This window comes from Rosa chinensis, chromosome 5 (genome assembly GCF_002994745.2).
Source record: "Rosa chinensis cultivar Old Blush chromosome 5, RchiOBHm-V2, whole genome shotgun sequence".
Lineage (NCBI taxonomy): Eukaryota > Viridiplantae > Streptophyta > Magnoliopsida > Rosales > Rosaceae > Rosa > Rosa chinensis.
This window is the reverse complement of record NC_037092.1, coordinates 82,954,473-82,982,000: the sequence shown is the minus strand read 5'-3', so window position 1 is coordinate 82,982,000 and position 27,528 is coordinate 82,954,473. Positions and strand designations below refer to the sequence as shown.

The 27,528-nt window shown below is 36.8% G+C and overlaps 3 protein-coding genes across 3 annotated transcripts; 2 read left to right on the top strand and 1 right to left on the bottom strand.

Annotated features, from left to right (window-relative positions):
- Window positions 1-2,174: 2,174 nt before the first annotated feature.
- On the top strand, window positions 2,175-2,936 carry LOC112164281. Its single transcript, XM_024300501.1, has one exon. The coding sequence runs from the start codon at window positions 2,175-2,177 to the stop codon at window positions 2,934-2,936; it is 762 nt and encodes a 253-aa protein (XP_024156269.1).
- Window positions 2,937-3,106: 170 nt separating this feature from the next.
- Window positions 3,107-4,027, top strand: LOC112164279 (zinc finger protein 862-like). Its single transcript, XM_024300500.1, has one exon. The coding sequence runs from the start codon at window positions 3,107-3,109 to the stop codon at window positions 4,025-4,027; it is 921 nt and encodes a 306-aa protein (XP_024156268.1).
- Window positions 4,028-11,083: 7,056 nt separating this feature from the next.
- Window positions 11,084-11,799, bottom strand: LOC112201451 (classical arabinogalactan protein 5). Its single transcript, XM_024342327.2, has one exon. It carries the CDS (start codon window positions 11,664-11,666, stop codon window positions 11,265-11,267), a length of 402 nt encoding a protein of 133 aa, XP_024198095.1. The 5' UTR covers window positions 11,667-11,799; the 3' UTR covers window positions 11,084-11,264.
- Window positions 11,800-27,528: the final 15,729 nt, after the last annotated feature.

Genomic DNA, 27,528 nt, shown 5'->3' with positions numbered 1-27,528 from the left:
CATCAGTACTATTGGACTGGCAATAAATTATGATCACAGCAGCAAGAGAAGGACCAATAAGAGAGGCATCAAAGAACCCATACTTGCACACCTTTTACTTGCATCTGCTAAATAAGCTCAGTAAAGACCCTTGAAATGCAAAGCACAACCTTGAGTTTCAAACATCTTTCCCTCTTAACCACTACTCAAATCTTTCCACTCTCACTCTACATTCCAAGCCTAATGCTTCTCCTCAAAATTTCAACTCTTCATACTAAAAAACTCTGTTCCATACTAGCCATAACATCAAAAATTCGGTGGCCTTCCAATATTGATTTCCTCTTTTTGGTTGTCATTGCAATCCAAACTTAAGCATATATTCAAGGTAAAATCTCACCCAATCATACTGTCCCAAATAAAATTTTACATAAATATTCAAAGCACATAATAACTGTGCAAAATGTAAAATTTGATGAATTCTTGAAGAATTTTACCTGGGTCGGACTCAATCGTGCACCAAGACATGATCAAAAACACTCAACCTAAAACGAAATTAAACAATTCCACAGCTTTAGATGAAAGAACTTAAATCAATGGCAATAGATTAAAGCAGTAGAATCCCCAAACTCAACATTCTATTAGGTCAAGAACGGCGCCGTTTGCATGGCTCCGGTGCGAAATGAAGAAGAAGAGAACTCACTAGAAAATCAAAATGACGTCAGTCCATCGCGTCTCTCTCTTCCATTCTTCCTTCTCAGATTCTGAAGCAATACTAATCCTTTTTCTTGGGTTTTCCTTCATTCTCTACTTACTCCGACAACCATCCTGGGGTTTTGATCGACGTCTATGAAGGCGAGGGGCATAGATGAGGGAGAAGACGCGAATGGAAGCAGCGTTTTCACGAATGGTATTGGGCCGTAATTACTCTTAATCCATGAGGGTGCCCATTGGTATTTCAAAAGATTCATTAACTCAGCGCTACAGTTGTAAACTGGCTTCTGCTTCTTCGGCTTTTAAAAGCAAGGGTGAGGCGGTTTCGGCTTTTTGACGAAAGAAGCAGTGGCTTCTGGAAGGATTAGACAAGAAGTTGGGTTACCAAACACAATTGGGTCCACTGGCGAATCTACATACTAACTGGGGTGGGGTCCAGCCCGTTCGAAAATTTTGGGCTTAAAAAAAAAATTAGATGTATACTTGATTTTTTTATATTTTTTATTGGGTATTGTCCAGCTGAAGCCCGTCCTAAACCCACTCCCAACTCCAGTCGTCCAGTTCACTTGACTTCGACTAAGGGGCTAAGGGCGTATTCGATTCGCCAGTTCGTCGCCTCCTCCAGTCCTTCTCCTCTAAACTCTGGCAGAGCTCGGCTTCTCCACTTCAAGTCTCAGAGATCAAGACATCAACAATCCCAACTCCAGTCAGCAGTCGTCCAGTTCACTAGACTTCGACTTAGGGCGTATTCGATTCTCCAGTTCGTCGCCTCCTCCAGTCCTCCTCCTCTAAACTCTGGCAGAGCTCGACTTCTCCACTTCAACTCTTCAAGTCTCAGAGATCAAGACATCAACATCAATTTGGGGCAATGAATTCAATGTAAGATTTTGTTTAATTGAATCAACCCAATTTGGGGCAATTTATAGGGTTAAGGATTGATGTGAAATTCAATTTCGTAGGTTGTATTGGATTGAAGATTTCATGGATTGAAGAATGAAGGTTGTCTCTTGGTCTGGAAATCTGGTATGAAGCATTCTCTCCGTCTTCTTGGTTCTGCAAATTTGCAATTTATTGTTTAATTGATGTGGGTTAAATGTGATGTGGGTTTAAATGCAAATCTGAGTTTCTGCTGTGCAAATGTGCAATTGTTGTGGGTTTAATTGATTATTTGATTTCAATACCTAAACAGGTCTGTGGGTTTACTTAAAGTATAACAGGATTAAGTGAATGGCAAAGGGATTCTGTCAATGGGTTTACTTATGAATTGGAAGTTTGGAACTACCAACTGGAACACAAAGGGATTAAGTGAATGGCAAAAGCTTGAGTCTACTGCTTTCCGAGGTACTTTTTTATTTTCTTTTCATTATGCATCAGTGCATATAAAATTGTGGCTTATATTGTGGTTTTTTATTTTTGTTAAATTAGTTATTATGAAAAGTAGTTAATTCAAAGTTAATTTCTTAATTTATAGGTGTTAGAGTAAAATGTTAAATCATGAGCCAAAACCGAAGCGATCAAAATTCATTGACTCATGGTTTAAAAGAACAAATGTTGAGTCTTCAAGTTCAAATGTGGTTTCTGAACCTCCCATATCCTCTCCAAATATTGATGTTGAACCCCAACCTTCCATTCCTGAACCACAAAATAATATCAACGCTCTTGAACGTGATCCTGGATTACGTTGTGCCATATGGAAATATCCAGTGAATGAGCGTGATAGTATTCGAAAAACCTATGTTTTATTGGGTCCATTTCAACTTGAGTTAGAATTTCCATTCACTGAACAAGGGAGTCAACAACGTAGATTTCAGTTTTCTTGGTTTAAGGACAATCCATGGCTTGAATATTCAATTGCTCTTGATAGGGCGTATTGCTTCCCTTGTTTTCTATTTGACACTGAAGATTCTCAGCATACAACATTCACCGTTGATGGGTTTAAGGCTTGGAAGAGGGTTTGTGGTGGTGATAATGTGTTGATGAAGCATGTAGGAGACCTTAATTCTCCCCTTCATGCTGCAATGCAAAAATGGGATTTATTAAGAAATCCTACCAAACAAATTGAAACAATTTTTCAGTCAAAATCTAGTAAGGATATAGAGGACAATCGATTGAGGCTTAAGGCTTCAATAAAAAGTGTAAGATTGCTAGCTAATCAAGGAGCTGCTTTTAGAGGCCATGATGAAACTGAAAACTCATTGAATGTGGGATATTTTAGAGAAGTCATAAAATCTTTTTCAACGCTGTGAGAAAGGAAGAAATTGCAGATTTGGTAGCTTGTGGCCAACTTCAAATAGGTAATGGTGCTAATCAAGTTTGTACTTTGCAACGAGCTGCTGCTACACGTTGGAGCTCACATTTTTGTTCAATTAAGAGTTTGATTGAATTGTTTAGTTCAACAAAAAAAACTCTTAATGATATGATTGAGCAAGCACCCTTGGAATTGCAAGGAGAAGCTGTGGCTGTTCTTAAAGCTATGAGGTCTTTTGATTTTGTGTTCTGCTTGCTTCTAATGCACAAATTGATGAAAATTACTGAAGTTCTTTGTCAGACATTGCAGCGAAAATCTCTTGACTTCGTACATGCTATGAAGTTTGTTGGACATACAAAATCATTTCTTCAAGAGATGAGAGAAGAAGGCTGGGATGACTTGGTAAGAAATGTTGAAACTTTTTGTGAAAAACATGATATTGATATGCCTGATATGAATGCTCGTTATAAGGATGGTACAGGTCGTCGTTGCCAACAAAGAGATTTCATTATAGTTGAGCATCATTACCATATAAATGTCTTCAATGCTTTAGTTGATTTTCAGTTGAGTGAGTTGAATAGAAGATTCTCAGACCAAACATCTGAACTTCTTATACTTAGTTCAACCTTGGATCCTCGTGATAACTTCATAAATTTTAAGACTGAAGATGCATGCAATCTTGCAAAGAAGAATTATCCTGAAGATTTTGTTAATAGTGAAATGTTTTCTCTAGAATTAGAGTGTGCATATTATGAGAAGGATATGCATAGTGATCCAAAGTTCCAGAATTTGGAATCTATTTCTGATTTGTGCAGAATGTTGGTTAAAAAAAGGAAGTCAGAATTTTTCCCTATGCTTTATAGATTGATTTGTCTAGTTTTGACTATTCCTGTTTCTACGGCAACCACTGAAAGGGCATTTTCAGCTATGAACATCATTAAGAATAAACTTAGAAACAAGATGGAAGATGAGTTTCTTGGTCATTGTATGGTCCTTCGCATTGAGAAGGAATATGCTGAATCTATTGACAATGAATCGGTGATCAAAGAGTTTGAAGCTTGTGGAACTCGTAGAGTTAGATTTAGTTAGTTTAGGTTCTTGTATTGCATTGCATGTTTATTTTGTTGTTGATTTTGTTCTTTAGTTTTGTATAGATATGCATTTGAGGGGTAATGCTCACTACGTCCCCCCTGACTAGATATACATTTTTTAAAAATTAATAAAATTCTCTTGCACCGTCGAGATTCTCCATTATATATATATATATATATATATATATATATTTTGTTTAAGAAATCCAGCCCGTCCAAGGTTCCAATCCTGGATCCGCCATTGATTGGGTCTTGTGCTTATAAGCAGGGGAGCTAAAAAGCCCCCCACCCCCCAAACACATCCTTATTGATCCAGTATGGAACCCAAGTAGTCAAACTATGATTTAATTTCACTTAATGATCAGGTTCAAGTAAACATGTTCAACTCCATTAAGCACAAAAGGATTAGGAAATCATGCAAACAAGAATATCGACTATGATCAAGCACTTGTATTCTTATTTTACAACTCTTTAATTAAATTATCTTTTGGCACCCTGTAAAACATCTACTATTTGATCAAGCCTCATGTTCTCCAACTAAATAACTCATAAACAAAACATAGGTCTTATTGATCCCGAGCAAAGATTTTGAATAAAAGTTCTATTGAAAAGATGATAAAGAGTTTAACATAGAAACCTAGAAATTCAATAACAAACCAATAAACAAAGAGAACAGTCATACTAAGGGCTACATCTCAACCCTAGCTTAGAAGTTTAGCAATCCATAACTATGAAAAGTATGACTAGAATAAAAGAAAACATGAAACAAACAATGGAAGAATTGAGGAACTCCGGTCCAGCGATGGTGAGAGCTTCTCTTTTCCTTGTTCTCTGCTAAATATGCTGCTTCTTGTGTCTCTAGACGTGCTAGGTTTCTGCCTTGTATGTCTCTTTTTAGTTCCTACTTGACTTGGGCTTCTTAAGTCTTCTAGTCCAACTTGGAATAGAGATTTCTTCTCTCTAAATAAATGCAAGGTTATTATAGTCAATACAAAAAATTACTCCAAATATGTCAGACACGTTCAGTCTTGTTCCATTCGAGTGCTAAGAATAGCGGATCCGAAAAGATATGCAAAACTCGTCAGAAGCTGCCTTCCTGAACTAGGTACAGTTTAATCCTCAAAGTTAATGCTCAGTAGAGACAATTCTGGAAGCTCAAGATAGCAAGCACCTTTTCAATCTCGCGTATGACTTTAAGCTCCAAATCTTTATTTTCTCTAATTTAACCTACAAAACACAAATTCAAAGTAATTGACAAAAAATGACAAGAACTTAGTCTAGAATCCTACATTTAAGGGTATAAAAATATATGAAATTATGATTATATCACAAAGGCATCATCCTAACTCTAGAAAAAGGTTTAGAAAAATATAACTAAATAAAACAAACGAAAAAAAACATAAAAAGAATGGAAAGAGAAAAGAATGGAAGATGGATGAGTTGTCTCTGCTCCTTAGGCGTCTTTAATATGCTCCTAAGATGTTCTCTCATATGAAATTTGTGCTCCCTTATATAGGGAAGATTCCTATTCATCTTCGGCTTTAAGTTATTCCTTGTAAGACTTGGATTTAGATTGCCTTCTTCATTCGGGATGGGAAAACTTTGAAATATCTTCAGTAGAAGTAGGAATAAGTTCCTCATCTGAATTAGCTTTTTTGAAGCATTAGGATTGACAATCTTGTGCCACGAAACTTGAGTTCTCCACATGATTGTAAAACCCTGAGGAAATTTTCTGATTTGACCCATCTTCAATCAAATGATCATAGTTGACTCCAAAAGTATCGAAATTGAGATCCTATAATTCTATAGAAAATAGACATTTGTAGATTTTCAATGATATAAGACTCATTGTCTGAATCAATCTGGTAAATTTCCAGTAATTTGGCAAAGTTCGATGTTTAGCACATGCAGATTCTTGGACTTAGGATTCGAATTGCATTTCAATCCTAATTAGCTTATTTTCTTCTTTCTACGAAACAAATCTACAAAAGCACTAAAATAACATAAATGAATCATAAATAAAAAGAACTAAATATAAATATCAATATTAAGAGGCATAGAAATATAGGAAAATATGAGCACATCACTTAAACAACTTCCTATCAGCCAACAACGTTTATTAGACTAAAGAAATAACATCTAACACAGTAAAGGGATGTACATTTTGAGTATTTCTATTCTCTTCATTCTGGCTAATATTTGTGTCATTAAAGCGTTCTTACATATTAGATTTTTGTATTTGAATCTCTCACTTCCTTATGTCTTTTAGTTTTGGTAACAATATCGAAATGCAACAGCTAAGTTTTTGTTTTGATCACAAACATTAAAACAGTGGGCATTCCAGTGATTCCACTATAATCAACCTCATTTTACTTATCATCATTCATCAAAATGTGCACAGTTAAACTAGATAAATCGCCACTTTATTGAAAGATAATAAAAATTTATTTGAAGTTCAGCCCAAAAGACCTTAGCTAATCGTCTGACCAAGAGAGCCATCCAAAGAAAATAAAGTCTGGACATGTCCAAGAACATAACGCGCATCACAAAAAAGAATCCAGCTCCTCTAAAGTACAACTATGGACAAGATTGATGTAGTCAATGGAAGGTGTAGGTCACTGCAAATAAGGGATTTCAGTAGTCGGTATTAGATCGATGGGGTTTCATAAACCTTGTTATTGATACATGTAGTTTGTCCACACCTTTGGAAAATTAAATTTGAGGGTTTAAAGTTTTCTTATTGGAATTTGAAATACATGTAACATGAGTAAAAGCTTTTCTTTTCTCTAGCCATACATAAGTTTTCATGGAAGCATAGAGAAGTAGCAAACGCAGCTGTAGCATAGAGAGAATTTTGATGCACAAGATTGGTCAAATCCCAAATTATTTTTTTTCCTTCTATGGATCAAGTTAATGACATGTTAACAAAAATTGATGATTAAGTGAGGTGTCAACTAATATGATTCATAGATCATGGGGAGCATCAAGATTTTATGATCTTGATGTAACTTTACGCCTTTCTCACGCATGATATGCTAAAATTAGCTTTCAACTTAACCCTGCAAAAAGTTGTCAATCGTAGCATATAAATCGCAAGGATCATTTGATGCCATAGGTTAGAAGGGTTGTAAACTAGTGTGGACACACAAAACAAAATAAAAGAAAAAAATGCAAATAAAGAAATGGGGGTGTTTGAAAATTTTCAAAAACTAAAAGAAATAGAAATGTTGGTGAAATTGGGGTTTTATATCAATGAGATGAAGGCAGCTAGGGACATACTTTTCTATCCACCGGTTACATGCAAATCTGACTAAACTTCTCTTAAGTTCTTTACTAAATGGTGAATGATAATGGTCAAGGAGAAATCATGAACACACAATTAAACCTCATTATTTTAAGTCCTTAGTTCAACCTTATTACGCACTGAGTAAAAACCATTCTCCACAAGAGAAAGTGTTGAGAAAGTTGTTGAAACATGTGAAGATCATTACGCATAAGAGAAAGTGTGACCATTAAACATTAGACTAATCCTAGTATGAAAACACCATCTATTCTTAGCCTAAATTGATTGATTTTACTGTTGTCCTATAATAGTTGCTGTTTGGCTCCAAAACCAGTATGGGTGCAAACTGTCTCTTTTGAGCGTGTGCGCAGGCGTGCCAGCACCGTAGGGTGCAGTTGTCGGAGAATCCCTTGACCTGACTTCTTGATCAAACGATGTGGACGAGGAGAGCACCAACCTCGGCACAAGGTTCTTTTCTCTGCATTCCGGAAAAGGACTTCTTGCCTTACGGGTAAGGGCTTTGGTTGTGATCTCTTCGCATCACCGAATCGATACTCAACGTTGTAGGTTGAGCAGAGCAATCATTGGGAAGTTTGGAGAAAGCACAGGTTTGCTAAAGTGTATCTTTAGCTTCGCTGGGTTGCGAGGGCGTTACCCTTGCTTCGCTGGGTTGCAACTGGGTTGTAGGTAGGTTTGCTCCGGAGAGACTTTGATAATCGCTAAGATTAGTTGATTGAAGAGTTGTCCTTTGTTGTTCCGTTTTAGCCTCTATATATAGGCTGCTGCAGATTCACCTTCCAAATATGAATGAAATACTATATTTTAGGCCACAGTTATTGGCTTTGAATCAAATCAAAACTCTGAATAGTTTTGATAACTATCGTAAGCAATAAGAGATTAACTCTGTCGTAGCAATCTTCTAGGCAAGGTTAATTACCTTTTGGAGTTCTGGACGTAACCTTCTTGGATGCGGTGGGATATGCACGTATCTTAATTGCAAATGTATCTTCGCGGGGACTCTATAGCTAGCGGCATGCAATTATATATATATGTAGCCCACGTACCCTTGATTCATGCAGCTTGTATATATATCTTCCTTAGTTGGCCCACCACTTAGCAATCATATATACTCCTTGATTATTGCAGTTAAGGTGGTTGATTCCTTCCCCAACTGTTCACATCCATTGCATGGGAATCTTGTGCATTGTTTGCATATATAGGACAATTGAACCCTTCCTGAATTGGTCCATGTCCACCATATTAATTGTCGCATGAGTGCAGCTTGCACGTCTCCCCTCTTGCACAATCTTTAAGCAAACAATTATCCAATATTTGGTAATAAATCAAGGAATATCACGATATGCTCTAAGATTGCTTGATCTTCAATAGGCTTTACTTAGCCTCTAAACAATATATTTCGAACTTGTCGAAAATATATCGCTTTGGCCACGGATATTGGCCCGGATTCTCTGAGCCCCCCTTGTCAGGAAAAAAATGTTATTTTTGGGTTCAAACAGTTGCTACTCTTGACTTAAGATCACAAAACGATTAGGTGAGTTGTTAACTTAAGTCTAGCATTAATTACATGCATACGTACACTTCACATTTGCAACCATAAAATGTATCAATTAAGCAATCAACCAACCATTCACAAAAGATAGTAAAATCATTTAAGAAAAATATACATCTAACTTTCATATAACTGGGGCTTCAAAACAACCCCTAACTATAAGAGAGTTAGTTCGACATGGTCACCACCAAAAAATTCATAATAAAAAGTTTACTATAAAACCAAAAACAGAGATGGACGGATATGGTAGCCACGAAGCCCTTCAATGCAAGAAACTCTAAGGATGGTGATAATGCAAAGATGGTTATGTTTCTGGGTTTTTGTGTATCTTAGACGCTCCAATGAAGAACTAGGGGAAGATGTGTAGAGAGAGATGCAACAAAATACTTTTCCTTTTATATTGCTTTTCTTCCACGAATCCTTCTTAAATCCAAGTTTCCTTTGAATATTCTGATTGGTGCATATGTAGGACCAATGGGAATACACCACCTCATCTAATTGAATCAGGGTTGCAATAATCTGCACACCTGCCTATCTTCTTTGTTTTCTCCTTTACTTCGACTAAAACCTAATAAATCAAAACAATCATAAATAACAAATAATAAATAGAAAATCATAAAAGGCTCAAACCCTCATTTACCCCACCGGATATAAGAGGCTCAAGCCCTCAATTACCCCACCAGGTTCAAGAGGCTCAATCCCTCATTTAGCCCATCGTGCGTAAGAGGCTAGCTCAAGCCCTCCTTTAGCCCACTGTGCATAGACGCTTAAGCCCTCAACTACTTCACCGGGCATGAGAGGCTCAAGCTCTCAATTACCCCACTTGGTTCAAGAGTCTCAAGCCCTCATTTAGCCCACCATGCATAATAGGCTCGATCAAGCCCTCATTTAGCCCACCGGGCATAAGAGGCTCAAGCCCTCAATTACCCAATCGGGTTCAAGAAGCTCAAACCGTCATTTATCGCAACAAGCGTCAAGAGGCTCAAGTCCTCCATTCCCTCAGTGAGTCACGCTCTGTAGCTTAGCTACCTACAGTGCATCCTCATAAACCCACTCTAACCCTATCCACTCAAGACATTTCTCACGTCCGAATTTGGAGGACTCCCCACAGGCATAGTAGGGTACGAAGCCTACGTACTGGCCTCATATAATCAAGTCCACACGCAAGAGATATCTTGAATGGGAACTTGGGGGACTTGTACACACTAGTACATATTCGACTTGTTGTACAAACTTCATACCGCTTATGTGCCACTATGGATTAGCAAGGTACCATGGCTTGCCCAGGGACCAATACTCTGGACAGTGGTGTCCATAAGGAGCGACACCAAAGGTCACAAAGGGCAACACCAAGCCCGAAAAGTCTTCCCAAAGTATGCACCAGAATTTGCATCAGAATCTACAAACTAGGGGACTACATCCCACATTGAAGAAAAGGGAAACCTCTTCCCTTGTTGAGAGTATATAAGTCAACTCAACCACCTCCATTAAGGGTAATAACTTCTGGTCTCTTATAGTTACTTTGTCAAATTATATACATAACCTGACTTAAGCATCAAAGAGGTATAGACCGATCAGCTCAGTTTGTCCCTCTGACGTTGTGTATTTCCTTTGACAAGGTCTGGAAGCCATCCACATAAGTAGTTACAAGTATCGCATTCTATCAGGCTACACCAAAGTATCACATTCTATCAGGCTACACCGGAGAAACCAACAAAAACAATGGTGTTAAGTTTCTAGGCTTGCTATTTTAACTGAGCATGGAACTGTTGAATGAGTAGACCTAGTCTATGTACTGCTGTGGCACCACCACAAACTTTTTGTCTATCCTATGTTGGTAGCGGAAGGATATGTAATGACCCATTTTACAATGATATATCGATATGATATCTATTAAAATAAAATAAAAAATTTGTCTGACTTCAACTTATCAATATCAACATCACTTCTTAAAATTCAATTTAATTTTCTCCAATAGACCAATTAGTTTGCTGGACTTTTTCTAATCAATCAATTATCCATTTACTTGTACGTTTCTAATCAATCCATTTCCGTTTGCTAACAAAATAGAACAGCTCCATCCCAATGATCATAGCTAGTCGCAACAGAAGAATGATTAAGATATAAATTCACTTGTTTTTATGCGCATACATGTTTCGACTTTTTGTGTGGTTATTTCGTGAATCACAGTATAAAATAATGAAAATAAATCCAAGAACAATCCAAATTCGCGCGCGAATTTTAATTCATTTATTACATATTACATATTACACGCACACACCCTGAAAAAGAAACATAAAAAATGGAGGACTACATATGTTTAACCCAAACAAACCGATAACCTTCATCTCCTCCTCCTTCCCCTCTAGTTGATTGAGTCATTTACTGCATGTAAAGGGCCAAGAAGGACACGAGTGAAGCTCCGACCAAGGACCCAACTACGGTGTTGGCGGAGGAATGTGCAGGTGCAGGAGCCCCGGTGATAGAGCTATCGGAAGTAGAGGTGGTAGAATCTTCCGAGCTAGAGGTGGTAGAATCCCCGCTAGAAGAGGTGGTAGGAGCCACAGAGGAAGAGTGTTTAGCTCCGGAGGGAGTAGGAGTGGGTGCATGGGAGCCTTTGCCACTGTTAGGAGCCGGGGCAGGGGCACCAGATTTCGGGGAGTCGGCTTTCTGTGGGGGGGGTGGATAGAATACTGTCGGCTTTGGCTGTTCCTTTGCGGCCATGACTGCGGTCACGCAGATGGCGGCAACAAGGACGACGAAGGCAATCTTCTTCATTTCCATGATGATGGATAAGTGTATGTGATCGATCGACGGGAAACTCTTAAGAGAGAATGTGTCAACCGATCACACGCTTTAAGAGGTGTTGGATTTTTTGTGCCTTGTGCTTTATTCTGCAAATGCGTCCTGAGGAAAATGGGGTGGGATGGGAGGTATATATAGCTATTGCTATGGAGGGTTTTGGCTATTATTGGAATGATTCTGTTGTTTGGTTTCAGAATTTGAAGATTTCTGTGGTTTTGGTTTGTTCGGGTTGTAGTGAAACGAGGAAGGGTTGTCCCCGTGTGTGAGTTTGCTTGAATAACGCATTGCCAAGCTAGAAGGGTGCACCCAACTAATTAAAGATGTCAAAATTACATTATTACAAGTGATCGATAAGAGGGTTTAGGACCAATGATGATGTATATATGTGATTTATGGGTCAAAGGATTTGGTTTTCTTTCCAGAGTTCCAACTTTACGTGTATAAAAATGTAGACCAAATCCAAAGGTGTGAAAGTAACTTATACCCTAAAATAGGAAAAAGAATATATATATATATATATATATATATATATATAAGCGGAGCTCCGCTTTGAAATTAATGTATGAAGTTTGAGTTTTTGGTCACTTTTTTTCGGTCGCATATCCACATCTCGACCGTTCAGTTTTGAGGTACTAGTGTATAGATCATCTCTGCAAATTTTCAGCCAAAATGATGATCGTTAAGACATTGATAACTGCCTTAAAGCTAGTACGGTTCAGGTTGACAGATTCAGTCCGTCCATTGGTTTAAGTGAGTTAGATACCTTAACGATCATCAATTTGGCTGAAAATTTGCAGAGATGATCTATACACTAGTACCTAAAAACTGAACGGTCGAGATGTAGATATGCGACCGAAAAAGTGACCAAAAACTCGAATTTCACACATTAATTTCAAAGCGGAGCTACGCTCTGGATATGATATATATATGACTAAATTCAGTTTAGTTCCTTGAAATTTAGGGCTAAAATCACTTTGGTCCCTGATTTTTTTTTTTTAATCACAATGGTCTCTACACTTCCAAATTACATCAACCTAGTCCAAAATTTGACTTTGACTCGAAAGATGACGTCATGTGCTGAGTTGGAGCAGACATAGGGGGCCCACTTTTCAGATTTTAAACACCCAAAGAAGGGCAAAATGGACATTTCTAATTTTTTTTTTAATTGTTTCTCTTCATTTTCTCTCTTTTCTTCTCTCTTTCTTGCGCTCTCTCTCACTCTCCCGATTCGAGCAACCCAAAACCCGATCTACGCAGTGATCTCCGCCCTCCTCCTCCTCCCTTCCTCTACACCCGCCTCTCCCACTCCTATTCCCACCACTTTAACTATCGCCACCAAACCCCTATCTCCCAAAACGACGACGTTTCCCTCTCCAACCCCCTCATTTCCGAGGTAATCACCACAACCATCTCCGCTGATGGCATACCGGTGGCCACAGATTCCTCTCGACACCGCTAGCATACCACTTTGGTTTTCACAAAAGAGCTCCGGTGAAAGAGAATCGAAGCCCGAAAGCTTCTCAGGTTCGTCAGCAAATTTTCTGATTCCGGCCAATTCGTGACGTCTCACAGATAGCCGAAGCTTCCTCTCGACGTCGTGGACGTCCCTATGGTGTCGAATTGTCCCAAAAACGAAGCATGAGTGAGAATCGAAGGACATGGTGTAGTGGGTTTTTTTTTTTTTTTTTTTTTCCGGCTACCTTTGGTTTCAATTAGGTATGAAAGTTGGTCAATTCTTCGAGCCTTACCTCTCTGTATACTTGAATTTGAGTTTGGATGAGATTTAAAGAAAGTTAGGTTTTGAGCAGTGGCTGACCACCATGTAGTTACTGTGCACCGCGGCGGTGGCGGTTGTCGGAGTTGATTTCTGGCCTTGGTTAGTATATTGGCCTTAGTTATTGGCTTCGTCCCCAACTTGCTCAAGGACGTCCTTGGTGGAAATTTAGTTGACCAGACGTGGATCAGTTGGTGGTCTTTGTGTCTGGAGGAGCGGCAGTAGAAGTAAAATGCATCTCCACCGCAGTCCAAGCAGAACATTTTCTTCTCAAATCTCCAAATGCTGCAAAAGTGGGTTATCTAGAGAAATGTGATAGTGGTAATGTTGGTGTACAACTATTGTTGGCACCCAATGGGAGTTCAAAATTCACAAAAGGGAGTTACTTTTGTTTCAGATGAAATTGCAGAGAGGAAGAGAGAGTCAGAGAGAGAAAATGAAGAGATTTTTTTAAAAAAAAATTAGAAATTAGATTAAATTAGAAATGTTCATTTTGCCATTCTTTGGATGTTTAAAATCTGAAAAGTGGGCCCCTATGTCGACTCTAACTCAGCATATGACGTCATCTTTTGAGTCAAAGTCAAATTTTGGACTAGGTTGATGTAATTTGAAAGTGTAGGGACCATCGTGATTAAAAAAAAAAAAAGTAAGGGATCAAAGTGATTTTAGCCCTAAAGTTCAAGGGACTAAACTGAATTTAGTCCATATATATATATATATATATATATATATATATATATATATATATATATGATAAAATCTGTTTAGTCTCTGTATTTTGCCTCTAACATCATTTCAGTCCCTGACATTCCAATTTCATCCAAAAACTCTCTAACCTCTCAATTTCTCTCCAATAGGTCCACTCCGTCCAAATGCTCCGTTGCTAAGGTGGCAATCCATTTCATGCCAACTCAGCTCGATAAAAGTAAAATGTCCAATATAGCCCTGTATTTTTTATCTTTTTTATTTCTTTTATTCTCTTTTTTTTTTCCTTTCCTATCTTCTTCTTCACACCCAAAAAAACCACCGCCACTTTTAATCAACAAAAAAAAAAACATCGCCGCTAGCCTCCGATGGTACCACCATCAAGAAGGTGAGATTTGCTTCTGAATTTCACATTTTAAAGCATACTATACACTCCTGTAAGTAGAATCAATGAAAGGAATCAAAAGCTTTAAGCTTTCGACCCTCAATTCAAATACATATTCAAACCAAATCACACTCTCAGTGTATGAACCCAAAACAAAAAAAGAACAGGTAGAAAACCTTACCAAAAACTCAAATAGCCAGATGAGATTTTGAATCAAAACACTTCACCCATCAAAACCTTACCAAAAACTCAAACACCCAGAACATATAGGCGGGTTTCGGAGGGCATTGGACTGCCTAGGCGGTGTCAGCGTTGGGCTGGGTGGGGTACCCAGATTGCATCTATTCTCCTTTTACCGTCTCTTTCTCATTGATAACTTTAACTTGCTCAAGATTGAAATGGGTACTTCATGAATTGAATTCAACCTCAACAGAAAAAACTTGACCCATTTTGCAAAGGGAATAGGACAGGCAAATATGAAATAGAGTCAATTCTATATTCTATCTCAAAACAGAATTTTGTATGAACAGTCATTGGTTTTACCTTGATTTTGGAAGATTCAACCATTGGATTTTCATGAAATTTGATCAAAGTTCAGAAGACTCATTTTGAACAACTTTTATGAAGAAGTCGTGACTATCTAAGAAACAGAAGATGAAGAATTTAGCTGCTGAAGTCAGCTGACGAGCATAGTTCCGTAGGAATGAAAGAGTTGTTCATGACTTCATTCTCCACTGTATTTCCAGTTCAGGCCTAATAAATCTAAATTGTAAAGTGATGAAGCGGGTTTCTTGGGAATGTAAGGGGTAATTTCATGAAGTAAAATTCTTTTATCTTGAACGGGAGAGACAAATAATGGGGTTTTGGAAGGGTCATGGAGTTATATTAATTTCAAAATTAAGGCGCTTGAGCTTGGTGTTGATCGCAATGAGATTGATGATTGGGTTAGAAGAGAGCTTAGTGGTGGTTATGGTGATTTGGGAGTGATGAAGAAGAAGAAGAAAGTGGGAAGAAAAGGAAAAAAAAGGAACACAAGAAATTAAAAAAAAAAAAGGAATAAAAGAACACGAGGCTATATTGGAAATTTCATTATTATCGAGTTGAGTTGGCACTGAAGAGATTGCCACGTCAGCAACTTTATGGAGCATTTGGAGGGAGAGTTAACAGAATGGATCTATTGGAGAGAAATTGAGAGGTCATGGAGTTTTTGGATGAAATTAGAATGTCAGGGACTTAAATGATGTTGGAGGCATACTATAGGGACTAAACAGATTTTAGCTATATATATATATATAGACACACACCAACAATACTTAGGAACAGAGGATATGCCTTGCCAAAATATAATAAGAAATTTCAGAAAATGTGGATTAGAAAAGCAAGATATACAACTATATATAGCACTGTAAGCGTCTTTTTATTTGTCTAAGAGAATAATTAATTGTAGGGAGCTTCTATTCATACCTCCAATATTGGTATTTGGACCTCTTTTTTTGTTTTTTCAAATAATAGTTGACTTTGTCAACTCATGTCAAATTAACAATAAAGCCATAAATAAGGAAGAAAAAAAAATCTCTTCTTATCTCTACGAACAGTAATACTCTTCAACTTGGGGAAAACTTTCTCCTCCAATATAAACGCTAAAATATGTATCACCAAACATTATTTAACGTTGTAATCAAAATTTCCATAATTTGACATTGTCCTTATAAAGTGATAAACTTTCTGGCTCACACAGCTGACAATTTACAAGATTTATCACTGCACTATAAAAAATAAAAAATAAAAGGAGAGAAAATGAGAAATACAAAGACACCTCAGTTGATGAAGCCCTACTCATTCTGAATGCAAACAAACATGTGAACAAGCAGCGACAAAAAGCAGTACTCTAACACATTTATATGATAAACACAACAATGGGATGTCCACAAGATCTTCCCGCACATCATCAGTCAGAGCAATTTTATGTGAAACTATTCTACAGATATGATGAAAAATTAAGCCCTATGATATAAATCTATAGAGAATGCACTAGACTCATGGGTAATTATTGTAATTTCCTCCACTATCCCATACATATCTAAAACAAAAGAACCATGATCATTTCAAGTTGCTATTGAATCAGTTTAGGGACAATAACATCTAAATGCAATGAAAATAATACTTAGAAAATATATTTGTACAAGATGATGAGAAAACATGGTATTGTTGCCTAACCAAGAGTCGACAATTCATTGAAAAAGTGCTAGCACCTCTGTAACTCGTATATGGAGGAAGAACTTCTAAAAAATAAAAATAAAAAACTTGCTGCAATTCCAAATCTTCAAAAACTAAAGGAGGTCCAACTAATGATTTTTGAAAATATGAATTGAATCTAAAAAAAAAGAGGGAGGGGGGGGGTCTTTTATTGATTTTATTGGACGATGGGCATTATAGGAAGATTAGAAAGATGTAGATAGCAAAATAGTTATTTGTAAAAGTAAGTTGGAGGTCTATTAAGTAGGGAGGTTCAAATGCCAAATTTGGAGGTATGAATAGAAGCTCCCTTAATTGTATTCATAATAGACAAGGCCAATATGGCTCTATAACACACAAAACCAATAAGTATATATTGAGTTGACACAAACATATAAGGATCCCAAACCCTAGAATCCTCTTAAGGTTGAGGATCACAAGAACTCCAATTAACCCTCGATGGTTGGCTCAGTCCATCTTGCGGTCTCAAGCTCTCAATAAAGTGAAACTTAAACTTTAGCTAACCGCATTCAATTGTCCACATATATGACTTAAAAATCGCCACACATGCGGAGGCGTGTTGAGAATATAAGAACCTTGCATGTAGGTTAATTTTAACGATTTGGGTCAACTCTATCTATTGCTAATTGATTGTGGTTGTTAAGCCTAGATTACTTTATCACAACCTTGGCCAACAAGTCGGCCTTGATCTAATAAGGCCAACCACCACATGATCACCACTACCCTCAAGTGCTTAGCAATAACTTCCTATCGGCCAACAACGTATGTTAGACTGAAAAAGCGATATCAGACACAACTAAAATATGTACATTTTGAGTATTTGTATTCCCTTCATTCCAGATAATATGTCCTTTTTTTTTTTTTTTTCGAGATAAAACATATTTCATTAGATGACAAGCCAAAACGGCACATACAAATCCATAATATATTGGAACATGGTACCATTCACTTAATACCATGAAGCTCACGAAATAGAATAGCTTGAATCATCCTTCGTAAATGCACAAAATTATGGTATTCCAGAAGATTCATTTACATGGTGCAAGCACAACCCCGTAGTATGCAAGCTAGTCCCACAGATGTCACACATAAGAATTGACAGGACTCACCCAGAATTTCATCATGAAATCCAAACTGACCCTGCTGGATCCACTTGAAGTGAAATCCATTAATCCAACTGTAAATTTGGCAGAACTTACCCTAAATGTGGAATACCCAAACCTGCAAAAACAAACTCTACAATTCTAATAACATAATCCATCCTTAATCTGTTTGAGCCAACATGTTCCCCATAATAACAACCTAACTCCAACTAGTATACTTAAGGGTCACAACCCTTAACTCTCAATCGCCAAATTTCAATATAAGCTAAAGAATGGTATTCATAGCAATTTATTTAATACTGAGAATTGAAGTATGCTCCCAAAAATAACAACCCAACTCCAACTTCAACCAGGAGTCACGCGATAAGAAGCTGAAGGATACGACAGTATCAAAATTTGGATAATATTTATATTGTTGGAAGTGTTCTTACATATTAGATTTCAGATTTGTATATCTCATTTTCTAATGTCGTTAACTTTCAGAAACAGTACTAATGCAACAAGCAACCATACTTAGTAAAATACAGGACGTGTATAGTACGCGAAAAATATGTGTATAATTTGGACATTTCATCAAATAGTTAATTAATTAATTAAAATTTTAATTGTAAAATAGTAACTATATATATGTGTAAAATTTGGGGGGAAAATGTAAAAATCGTGCATTTACTAGTATAATACTTTTGTTTTTTGTTTTTGTTTTTTTTTTTTTCAAGCATGGGATCAAACGATATTAGTTCCTCAGAGGCAGACGATATATGGAACTTGTCCCACCCTCAATCCTGAAGGAGATGAGTTTACCACACTCTGGGAACCCACCCCCCAACCCCTTATTTTATTAATGCAAAAGAAAGCTAATACAAAAGAGTTGGGGGACCAACCCAAAACCCAACCTGGAATGAACAAGGAAGACACAAACCTTCTTTCCTTGCACAAGTAAAACAAGAAAAAACCAAGCGCAAAAACAATAAAACGTATAACAACAAAACCATCAATGAACTCTATAATAAATTGTAGAAGACAAATCTCGCCCATAAGACCAAGCAATAAAGGTATGCCGGTCATCCCACCATCTATAACCCTCGTTGAGCGCACCTTGATTAGCAAGAGCATCAGCTATAGTTTTCCCCTCCCGAAAAGTGTGAGTGACCCTACAATTGATCATACGAATTAAATACAAACAGTTATACCATGCAATTTGTAGCCTCCACGAAACCAACTTTGGGTTCTTGAAATACTGAACTACAAGAGAATAGAGTTTGTTTCGAGCCAGATGTGAGTCCAAATTTTAGCCCAAGCAATCCTCAATGCCTTTATGACTGCTAACACTTCCGCGAATTTTCAAGCCATACACGTGGACAACTTTGGGTGACGTGGAGCCCGTGTGGCCGTGAGGCATGCACACGTGAGATAACCCGCTCTGATACCATGATAAAATAATCTATGGTTCACATCCAAAACCAATTGGCAATGGATGGAGTGACCCAAACCCTTATAAACCCACTAGTAAGGTCTCATTTTTCCCATGTGGGATGTATAGAGCCTCCACTTTTGTAACAAATTCTTTAACTACAGTTATGAAACTGATTAACAAAGCTAAGTTCGGGTATATAAATAATGAAATTTGATGCTTGTTTATGAAATTGAACTTTTATGGGTAAAATGTAATAATTCATGGGGTAAAATGTAATTAATGCAAAAATTGGAGGACTACATGTGATTAACCCCAAACAAATAAATGTAATTCATCTCCTCCTCATCGTTCCTCTACTTGGTTGTCATTTACTGCAGGTAAAGGGCCAAGAAGGACACGAGTGAAGCTCCAGCCAAGGACCCAACTATGGTGTTGGCAGAGGAATGTGCAGGTGCAGGAGCCCCGTTGGGAGTGCCATCGGTGGGAGTAGGAGCGGCTGCGTCGGAACCTGTGGGAGCCGGGGCAGGGGCACCAGCTTTCGTGGCTTTGGGCTTTGCCTTTTCAACTTCCGCGGACATGACTGCGGTCATGCAGACGGCGACGACAAGGACGACAAAGGCAATCTTCTTCATGTCCATGATGATGGATATGGGTATGTGATCGATCGACGGGAAAACTCTTAAAAAAGAGAATGTGTCAACCGATCACACGAATTCAGAGGTGTTGGATTGTTTGTGCCTTGTGTGTTATTAACTTATTATGCAAATGCGTCCTGAGGAAAATGGGGTGGGGGTGAGAGGTATATATAGCTATAGCTATGTAGGGTTTTGGCTATCATTGGAATGATTCTATTGGGTTTGGTTTCAACGTTTGAAGATTTCTGTGGTTTTGGTTTGTTCCAGTTGTAGTGAAATGAGGAGGGGTTGTCCACGTGCCAAGCTAGCTAGAAGGGTGCAACAAATTCTTAATCACATTACAAGGTGATCGATAAGAGGGTTTAGGACCAATGATGATGTATATATGTAATTTATGGGTCAAAGAATTTGGTGTCTTTTTTTTTTTTTTTTTTTGAGAAAAAAATTTGGATTTCTTCCCATAATTACAACTTTAATTAGGACCATGCAGCTGATTTGATCGGGTTTCTAATTTGATTACTCGTGGTTCTCTATCTTGGGACCATGCAGCTGTTCATGCTTGTTTTGAGCCTCAGGTGGCAGAGCATGTCCTTTCTATTCCATTGAGTCATCGCTTTGGTAATGATCGGCTATCATGGAAGCTTGAGAAAAGAGGGCATTTTTTTGTCAAGACGGCTTATAGGGTAGCTTGTGATTTTTCCATTGGCAATGATCTCTACGCTTTTACCTCGACGGGAGACCCGTATGGTCCTATTTGGAAAGCTCTATGGAAATCTAAAGTCCCTAGTAAAGTGGCGATTTTTGGGTGGAGAGCTGTGCACAATGTCTTACCAACCCGAGTTGCTTTAACCTCCAAAGGTTATTCAGGTCCACTGCAGTGTGTGGTTTGTTCTAGAGATGTAGAAACCCTAGAACATCTGTTCTGTGAATGTAGTTTTGCCAGGGTGATCTTTGGTGGGCCTCCTTCTCTATTCCTACGACTGCTCTAAGTTGGAAGGATTGGATGCTGGCTCGGGCTACTTCTTTAGAACCTACACCCTTTGCTCAACTTTTGGTTCTTCTTTGGAGTATATGGAAGCACAGAATTGACAAATTATGGAGAGAGAAGACTAACACTAGTGCTAATCTAGTGGTCACTGCTATAGCCTGGCATGATGAGTATATGCAAGCTAACCGGTTTGCTGCCATTTCCCTACAAGACCGATCACAACCCAAGAAGCACTGGACTCCTCCAGATGTTGGTTTCTTAAAGTTGAATGTGGATGGTTCCTTCCTGCCTTCATTCCAGTATGGTGGTACGGGGGGTGTAATTAGAAACTCCTTCTCCTATAGAATGGAGTTTGTTAGCTCCCAGTTACACATCCAGTTACTTGCTTTGAAGAATGGATTAGAGTTGCTTCAGGCTATGCAGATCGCACGAGCTGTAGTAAAGAGTGACTCCTTATATGCGGTGCAGGCTATTAACTCAACAGATTGGGACCTCTCCCCTTTGAGTGACTTGATCACAGACCTCAAGACTTTATTAGCTGCAAGTACGGAAATTGAACTCTGTTTTGTCCCTCGTCAGGCTCATGTTGTAGCACATAGACTAGATAGATTTAGCTATGAATCCAATATCAATGTTGATTGGTTTTTTAATGCTCCAGAGTTAATCTCGGATGCCCTCATGTACGATTCTAATCGTATCTAATAATAATACTTCTACTTTAAAAAAAAAAAAATTTAATTAGGTGTATAAAAATGCACACCTAAGATGCCAAATTCGAAGGTGTGAAAGTAACTTATACCCAAAAGAGGAAAAGGGAGGCCACTTAGGAATAGGGGAAATGCCTTACTAAAATATAATAAGAAATTTCAGAAAATTTGGATTAAAAATGCAAGATATATAACTATGGTGTAAGTGTCTTTTTATTTTTCTAGAAAAAGAGAAATTTTAAGAGAGTTTCTATTGGGACCTCCAAATCTGCTCACTTGACCTCACTCTGTTATGAATTATTAAATGACATATATAACCTACTATAAAATGACTATTAGGGACAATAATTATACCCAAAAAATGGTTATATTTATTTTCTCTAGACTTTCCAATTCAATAATATTAGATTGCATTCTTTATTATTTTCCCTATCTATTTTCATTTTCCAATTTCACTACGTACTCATTAAAACATTCATATATATATATATATATATATATATATTAAGAAATAAAACTATGATTAAGATAAAAATGTATGATATGCATATTGAACGCATATTAGTCAGGGAGAACAAAATAAATTGTATTATGCCCTAAATCTAAATCTATCTATTATATTTGTAAAAAGAAGAAGCAAAAAAAAAACTAGCAAATAAAAATAAATAAAAAATATTTAAATAATTAATCATGAGGTACAGAAAATAGAGAAACATTAAGAAAAAATTATTAATCTTTTTTTTTTGAACAGATAAAAAAGAAAAAGTAAATAAAAAAAAATCACATAATAGTTCATGTTATTTTATTTTTATCAATTTTTAAAACTCAATACCTTGTGTTTGATTTTTTTTTTTATTGGATAAGAGATTTATGTTATCTGATTAAGGAATAGAGATGTAATTAAGATTTATAGAGTAATTAAATCATTGAAATGACTAAGTTTTTTTATTATAAAGATCTTTGTTTGTTTGTAAATTAATTATATGAGTGAGGTTATTTGAGGAACTTTAGTGAGGTTTAATGAGTGAATTTAGTATTTGAAAATTTGATAGGAGGTGTAAAAAGCATAGAGGTCAAGTGAGTAAATTTGGAGGTTCCAATAGAAAAACTCAAATTTTAAATACACACCCCTAATCACTTAATACACATCTCTATTATTTTATATTTCAAATTAGATTTTGTAAGTAGGTTAAATGACCAAAACAGACATCTATGCATTAGAAGAAGAAAAAATAGTCATATTTTCCTTATATTATTCTATTTATGTATAAATAGTTAGATAAACTCAACAAATTTCTATACATGGCCTCCCAATTTAATACAAGAATAAAGTTAGATACTATCTAGTTTAATTTTTCCTTAAATAAAAATGAGGTTAGAAACCATAATATTTAGAATTTCAAAATCAATGGCATTAAATATTTTTAAAACATATCACTTTACTCCCATTTTTTAGTTAATTTCCTGTTTTGTTCTAAGAGTTATGATTAATCAATTTATTTTCTAATATAAAACATCACAGGTGAAATTTTTTTGTAATTGTTAATTTATTTGGCCCCTCTAATGACAACTTTTTAGTTCTGCCACTATGGAAACACTGCTGGTATAGTTTTGGTTTAATGTTCAACTCATAATTTTATACTTGATTAACATAGTGTTTGGTGGATGAGAGCTCAAATAACACAAAACCTATTTATATGCATCTATTTAAAGGGAACAATAATAAATCTTTATGGATTTTTCAATAACTAACACAAGTAATCAATATGGTCATTTACAAAACGTTAATATACTAGAATCTACTAATCATATTAAATAGTAACCTTAATATAGTCAAAAAGTTGGATATTATATGATTTTTGAGATTAAGAGTATTTTAGGTACTTTGGGTTGTGTATTTAGTAAAATATTAGAATGAGAAATTAAATTTGTGGTGTATTAAGTATGTAGTGTGTATTAAGTAATTAGGGGTGTGTATTTAAAACTTCTCTTAGAAAAATTGTCAATTGTATTCAAAATAAACAAAGCCAATTAGTATATATTGGCCAATATCGCTCTATAACACACAAAACCAAGAAATATATATATTGAGTTGACACAAAAATATAAGGATCCCCAACCCTAAAATCCTCTTAAGGTATTAAGGATCACAATAACTCCAATTAACCCTTGATGGTTGGCACATTCCATATAGCGGGTCCCAAGCTCTAGTTCAATAGTGTGGAACTTAAACCATAGCTAATTGTATTGAATCGGGATAAGTCTAATGAACTTGGGCCTTGTTTAGTTCACGGACTTAAGGGCTTAGGAAATGAAAGTTATTCCTTTCCTATGTTTGGTGTGTACAAGGAAATGAACAACTTTTCTTTAAGGCCTCGTTTGGTTCATGGAAGGGAAATCGATTCCCTTGTCTTTCCCGTGGGGAAGGGAAACTAAAGTTCCTGTCAGATTTCTTTTCCTGTATTTGGTAAAGCAGGGAAAGCATCCAGGAAAGATCATTTGATTTCCCTTCCGATGTTTGGTTGGTGCAGGAAAGGAAAGTAAAAATATATCAATGTTTCAATTCTATTTTAAAATAAAAACAACTTGGAATGAATTTTCAACACTACCAAGAGTACTCAAGCAATTAATGTTAGGGTATAATTGTCCAAAATTATTGTAATTAATGCTGGGAAATGGGATGGGAAACTCAATCCCATGAAGTTTGAGTGGAATGAGTTTACCCCCAACTTTCCCCTATGTCGATTGTCAGGAAAGCATTTCCGGACTTTGTGGTTACCAAACAAAGGAAATGAATAATTTTCCTTTCCAAGTCCTCAAATCCGCAAAACAAACGAGGCCTAAGAAGGGAAAACATAGGGGAAAGTGAATCCTCTTATCCTCCAAATGATTCAATTTCCCTTCCACTTTCCCTGCATTAATTACATAGCTATAAGGACATTTATATCCTTGTTGAAAATTATTATTGACAATTTTATTTAAAAAGTTTATGAGATTTTTGTTAAAGGAAAAGCACAATATGTGTCTTCGTCAAAGCAACTGACGAGGAGGGAATCAAGGAATTACAATCACAGCTCAATCAGCATTTAGTATCATTAATGTAATCAATATTTCCGTTGTAATTTTATCCCTATATAAAGGGACTATGAAATGAAATGAGTAGACCAATTCCATCTCAATTTTACTTTAACAATTTTGTAATTATATATGAGGATAAAAATGGAATATTAATATGATTTTGTTTCCTTTCCTTACACAAACCAAACACTGGAATGGAAACAAACATGCATTGTTTCCTTACTTTTCCAAAGTTTCCAAACAGCGGAAATGAAAGTTAGTGGGAAGCTCGTTTTCTTTTTCCATCCGATTTCTTAAGAAATTGATTTCCTTTCTGCGAACCAAATGAGGGAACTCATCCACGTGCATTCTAGATGCCATGTAAAATACTTGATCATAAGAATGTGCGCATGTAGTGGCTCAACTACGTTGCATAGTTGACAATAGAAACATGGTTCAACCTTGGCCAACAAATCGTTGTCGATCCCATAAGACCGACCACCATATCACCACATGAGCACCACCACCACCAAGTGCTTAGCAACAACTTTCTATCGGCCACAACGTTTATTAGACTAAAGAAGCGATATCCGGCACACCTACGGTGTACGTTTTGAGTATTTATGTTGTTGAAAGGAGTCTTACATATTAGATTCTGAATTCAATCTCTCATTTCTTCATTCCGTTTAATTTCAAAAACAATAAAGTCGAAATGCAATAGCAACATTTTTTTTTTTTTTCTGTGATCAAAAACATTAAAACAGTGAGCATTCCGGTGATCCCACTATAATCAGCCTCACTTTACTCATCCTCATTCATCATGGTGTACTGTACTACATTAAACTGTACGAATCGCCACTTTACTGAAAGACAACGAAGCTTTAGCTGCAGGTCCAACCAAAAACCCTAACTGACCGACCAAGAGAGCCGTTGTGGGACTACGGAAAAGAACAAACGGCTGGCATATCGTCTTCTTTTATTGGGGTCCCACCAGACGTAAAACGGCAGAGAAACGTTACCCAACCTGGTGCTCATTTTTAATTTGAACTTGAATTCCAATAAAGAAAAAAGAAAAAATGAAAACTTAAAAGGCCTATAAATACTTAACGAGTCTCTGGTGCAATCTCGCAGTATCTTCTTCTTCCTTCAGTCTTCTTCAACCTACTAAAACCTCTCTTCATACTTCACAACTCATTCTCCTTTCATCTTTCTAGAAATGGCTCGCATTAGCATCTGCAAGGCTCTGTTCCTGATGGTGTTGGCCGTGTTGCTCGTCTCAGTCACAGCAGAGGATGCTGCACTTGCTCCAGCACCTTCACCGGACGCTGGAGCTGGAGTTCCGGTGACATTTTCAGGCGCGTTTGTTTGCTCCTCGCTGTTCTTCTCTCTACTTGCTCTGCTTTGGCAATAGAGAATTCGAGTTTGAGAGTACTATTTATATGAATATAATTACTATGAATTATCTTTTGTATTCTTTCTGGAGGTGAGTTGGGTTTGATGATATCCTCTTGCTACATCATGTTTTTGAAACTGTATTTGCTATTTCTTTAATATGCCCTAATCATTTGTTGTGGATGTTATATTGCCTTGTTACATTATAAATATACTGGTCTGTGATGAGTCTCTCCCTCTTTCTGGATTTCATATCTTTGGCACCCAAAAATTGATCGACTCAAAGGAGCACACGAGCCTCAATAATAATCCAATTTAATCATATGTTTAAAACAACAGCATGCAAAGTAAATTCAAATTTCAAGGCTAAGCTGAGAAGTAATTTGTCGTCTGGAAGAAAATAAAGAAAAGCCGCTGTAAATCTGATAAACACATGGTAAAAAACTGCAGAGAGTGCATAACGCTATATACAGAGCGCATTCACCATCTACAAAGGAAAGGAAAGAAGTGATCGAACAGAAAGGTAGTGACAACCGAAAGGCAATCAGTCTAGGTGCATAAAACATTCACCATCCACACAAGCATATTAATGAATCATCCGACAATCGTTGCATTCTCCTTATATTTATCCTTACTTCCATGTGGAATAGTGGTACACTGGGACCTAAACGGCTAAATCTGACTAGTTAAAGGCCTAATAAGTTGTCAAACATGAACATGCGGGTACTGAGAAGATTTCACTAGAAAATCAACCATGTTCAAGATGTCAAGCAGGAATAATCTTGATTGCGATCTTGATGTATAATTTATAAGCAACCATGTTCAGTGTAATGAAAGCTGAGAAGATTTCACTAGAAAATCAACCATGTTCAAGATGTCAAGCAGGAATTCTAATCTTGATTGTGATCTTGATGTATAATTTCTAAGCAACCATGTTCAGTGTAATGAAAGTTGTAGGTTCAGAATAGGTCCTGAAATTTGACACAGTAAAGGAAGAAGCTAGCTTCAAAAGATGCACATTCAACTTTAGGCACACGATTCACACTAAACACAACAGAGAACAAAGCAAACCTTCTCCCTTTTCTCAATAAATACCTATTAAATACCTATTAAAATCATAAGTAACATTGAATGAATACTTTCAAGCTTCAAAAGATGCACATTCACCTTTAGGCACACGATTCACACGAAACACAACAGAGAACAAAGCAAACCTTCTCCCTTTTCTCAATAAATACCTATTAAAATCATAAGTAACATTGAATGAATACTTTCAAGCTTAAAAAGATGCACATTCACCTTTAGGCACACGATTCACACGAAACACAACAGAGAACAAAGCAAACCTTCTCCCTTTTCTCAATAAATAGCCTATTAAAATCATAAGTAACATTGAATGAATACTTTCAAGCTTCAAAAGTTCAA